The 3,960-nt window shown below is 46.8% G+C and overlaps 1 protein-coding gene across 1 annotated transcript; it reads left to right on the top strand.

Moving 5' to 3' along the window:
- The first annotated feature begins 1,606 nt into the window (after positions 1-1,606).
- On the top strand, positions 1,607-2,675 carry LOC124860744. Its single transcript, XM_047354287.1, has 2 exons — positions 1,607-2,001; positions 2,238-2,675. Exons 1-2 carry the CDS (start codon positions 1,684-1,686, stop codon positions 2,673-2,675), a joined length of 756 nt encoding a protein of 251 aa, XP_047210243.1. The 5' UTR covers positions 1,607-1,683.
- The last annotated feature ends 1,285 nt before the right edge of the window (positions 2,676-3,960 follow it).

Below are 3,960 nucleotides of genomic sequence, written 5' to 3'. Positions count from 1 at the left end.
CCACCTTTCGGTGAAAGAGAAGAAGGACATGGGGAAAGAGATCTAAGAGATTAAAGATAACTAAGGAGGTGAAAGAAAACTATGGAGCAAAAGAGAACCAAGGAGCATTCTCGCGCAAGATGAATTCTTACGTGGCAAACAGGTCTCAGTCTCCTCCTCCTCCTCCTTTTCTTCCTCTTGGCACTGCTCGGCATCCCCCCAGTCGTCCTGGTCGGGTTCGTCTTCCTCGTCATCCTAGTCCTCATTCTAATGCTGTTCTTCTTCCTCCACCTTATCCTCCTGCCTATCCTCCTCATGGTACTCATCATCAGCGTCCCGGTCATCCTCGTCCTCATTCTTCTCTCTCTCCTACACCCCATTGCACTTCTCTTCATCGTTCCATTCATCCTCGTCGTCCTCCTGCTCATCTTTTCCCTCCTTCTCCTCCTCTTGCTACTACACCTTGTAATTCCAGTCGTCCTCGTCCTTATCCCCATCCTTCTCCTACTCCTCCTTGAACTCCTGTTTGTCGTCCCTGCCATACTCACCTTCCTCGCACTCATTTTCTCCCTGTTCTTCTTCTTCTTCTCCTCCACCACCTCCTCCTCCTGGTGCCCCTCGACATTGTCCCAGTTATCCTCGCAGTGCTCATGCTCGTCCTCATCCTTCTCTTTCTTCTACCCCTTCTTGTACATCTCGCCATTCCGGTCCTCCTCATCGTAGTGGTTATCAATAGTCATCCTTTCCCTTCTCCTTCACCTTCTTTTTCACCCACACCTCCTTGTAACCCTCATCGTCCTGGTCGTCCTCGGCATCCTTGTCCTGATTATTGTCATAATCCTCCTCTGTCTTCTCCTCCTTTTCCTCCACCTCGTTCTGTTCATCCATATCCTCCCATTCACCTCCATCCACCTCCCACGGCACGTATGTACCCAGACCGTGAGGCTTACTCGAATGTGGGGGAAGAAGAGATGAAGCTCGACAAAAAAGGAGAAGGTCGAAGCGAAAGGCGAGGCACTATGTAGTGCGATGATGGTGGTGGCGGTGACTGCGATGTCAACAGCAATGATCACGAAGACGACGAGGAAGAGGAGGAGGAGGTCAACCATGACAGGGGAGACTGCGGAGGCAGTTGGGACTGCAATGTTGATGTTGAAGACTGCAACTGCAATTACCACGACACCGAGGATGTAGGAGAATGACAAAGCAATGCAACGTGACAAGGAGAGGAGGAGGTGGAAGAGGAAGGAGCAGATGATGTACCAGTCGAAAAAGAAGTTGAAGAAGAACAACAACCAGTAGATGAAGAAGATGAATAAGCAGAAGATTATGAACAAGATGATGAAGAAGGAGAACAAGAAGACAAAAAAGACATAGAAGAAGAAGAAGGAAAAGAACAAGCACAAAAACAAGAAGACGAAAGCCAAGATACAAAGGAGACTATTTCACCTGGTTACCTTTCCAGAGATGGCAAAATACAATGGTATCCTCACCTGTGCTAGCAGAAGCAGCAGACTCCAACCTACATCCTTGGAGTCACGCCAGCTCCGCTGTCGCAGCTCAAGTCAACCAGGCTCCCGATCCTCTCATGCCGGGACCTCACCGGAGGGGACTGACCCCGCGCGTGCTGGCCCTCGGGGCGGGCCGAGAAGTGCTCTCTGCCTTCCGTGTGTTTTACCTGCCTGAGGTGGAGCGCCTGGTGCCATGGCGGTTGCCCTGGACAAGGTGGAGCTGTGCGCCTTTGTGGGCATGCTGCTCCTGGCAAGCATGATTCGATCTCGGGGAAAGTCCGCAGCCAGCTTGTGGGATGCGAAGAACGGACAGGCGATCTACACGGCTGCCTTGACGCTCAAGCGTTTCTACGCACTCTATGCACTGGGGAGGTTTGACGACCCGCGCACGCAAGCGAAGAGTCGAGCCAAAGACAAGCTTGCTGCAATCAGGGTGCTGTGGGACACTTGGTCTGCGCTTCTCCCCACCAAGTACGTGCCGGGACCGGAGGTCACCGTGGACGAGCAACTGGTACCCTTCAGAGTTTTGTTTTGTGTGTGTGTATCATGGTACATGGTGGTTGTCTTTTTCGATTTTATTTTGTTTGTTTGTGAGTGTTTTCTTATGAGTTGCTTTGGTTAATTTTTATTTATTTTCAATTTTAACATTTTCATTTGTCCCCTCTCCTCTCATCTTCCAATCTCCTCTCTTGTCACATCTCCTCTCCTCTCATCTTCCAATCTCCGCTCCACTACAATGCCAAAAAGGGAGGCATCGACAACCTCAACAAGCTCCTCGCTGCCTACAGCTGTCGTGGGATGACACGCCGCTGGACCGCGGCCGTCTTTCACAACATCGACGTGTCCACCTACAACACCTTCGTGCTCTGGCGGGAGACGAACCCCAGGTGGATGTCTCAGGCGAGGCACAGGAGGCGGCTGTTCCTCGAGCACCTCAGCAGGGTGCTGGCCACTCTGCTGGTGGAGCACAGGGTCCACCTGCCCCGCATCCCTGCCTGCATCCTTGATCTTACATGGGGGAGATTATCAATGGTCTTGTATGTCTTCCATTTTCTTACAGTTGCTCTCACGGTTGATTTATTCACAACAACCTGCTTGCATATTGTAGATTCACACTGTCTGGTGCAGGTCTACAATTCTATTCCTGGTGTCCTTCAACAGCTCTTTGGTCTTGGCCATGGTTGAGTTTAGAGTCTGGCTATTTGAGGCTGTAGACAGGTGTCTTATACAGATAATGTGTTCAAACAGATGCCATTAATACAGGTAACACATGGAGGACAGAAGAGCTTCTTAAATAAGTTGTTACAGGTCTGTGAAGGCCAGACATCTTGCCTGTTTGAGGGTGACCAAGTTATTATTTTCCACCACAATTTACAAATATTTGTTTTTAACAATCCTACAATGTGATTTCCTGGATATCTTTTTCAGATTTTTTCTCTCATTTTTGAAGTGCACCCATGATGAAAATTACAGACCTCTCTCATCTTCCTATTTTTTGGCCTCACTGTGTGTATAGGATTAGGTTCATGACTTATACTTGTGTTTTGACTACTTTCTGGATTCCTGTGTTTATATATTTGCTTATAGATCTGGTTTCTCCCTGTGTATGTTCTTAAGTCTAGTCATTGTTTACTTGTACTCTGGTCCCCTCCATGCTCCTCATGTTAATTGGTAGTATTGTGCAGCCCTTGTCAACCAGGTGTTTCATGATTGTGTTTCATGATATATATATATATATATGTATATATATATGTAACAAATATGTAACAAACAATATATGCTAATTCTTTTTTCTTCTTTTTATCCATTTTAAAGTCGCACACTGACATAAAAATGCAAAAGGAGAATCCTTATCGACAATGATGTTGAAGGAGGGGTACCTGGCTATAGTCAGCTAAATGCATGAATGCGAGTGCAGAAAATTGTGGTACCTATATGGTTGTGATTGGATACTCCAAGGGACATAAATAGGAATTCCTGTTAAACTTGTGAAAAAGCAATATGACTCATTTAGAATGGTGGGTATTATCAGGGTGCAAATTCGAGGAGTAGAGATACCAGGCAGTATTTGCATAAGATCTGTTTTAATGACAGTTTAACTGATAAGACAAGAACACAAACCCTAAGAAGGACAAATCTCTGTGTTAACAAACACACTAACATGTGTAGTGTCAGCTAATTCATATTGCTTTTTCTGGTTATGCTTTTACTTAAATACAAAAGATTATCATACAAGGTTCAAAATATTGTACAATAGAGTCAGACCTAGTCATCAGTCAGTCGGTCAGTCATGTCCTATACCACTTCTTCCATAGTGGGTCGCGGGGAAGCTGCTGCCTATCTCAAGCAGCCTATGGGTGGGAGGCGGGGTACACCCTGGACAGGTTGCCAGTCCAGCACAGGGCAACACACAAACAACAATGCACACACTCATTTACACACCTAAGGGCTATTTAGAGAGACCAGTCAA

This window comes from Girardinichthys multiradiatus, chromosome 23 (assembly GCF_021462225.1).
Source record: "Girardinichthys multiradiatus isolate DD_20200921_A chromosome 23, DD_fGirMul_XY1, whole genome shotgun sequence".
NCBI lineage: Eukaryota > Metazoa > Chordata > Actinopteri > Cyprinodontiformes > Goodeidae > Girardinichthys > Girardinichthys multiradiatus.
This window is presented reverse-complemented; position numbering and strand designations above follow the sequence as displayed.

Coding starts and splice junctions, on each gene's coding strand:
- LOC124860744 (XM_047354287.1), top strand. CDS start 1,684: ATGGCGGTTGCCCTGGACAAGGTGGAGCTGTGCGCCTTTGTGGGCATG. Junction 2,002..2,237: donor TCACCGTGGACGAGCAACTG/GTACCCTTCAGA, acceptor AATGCCAAAAAG/GGAGGCATCGACAACCTCAA.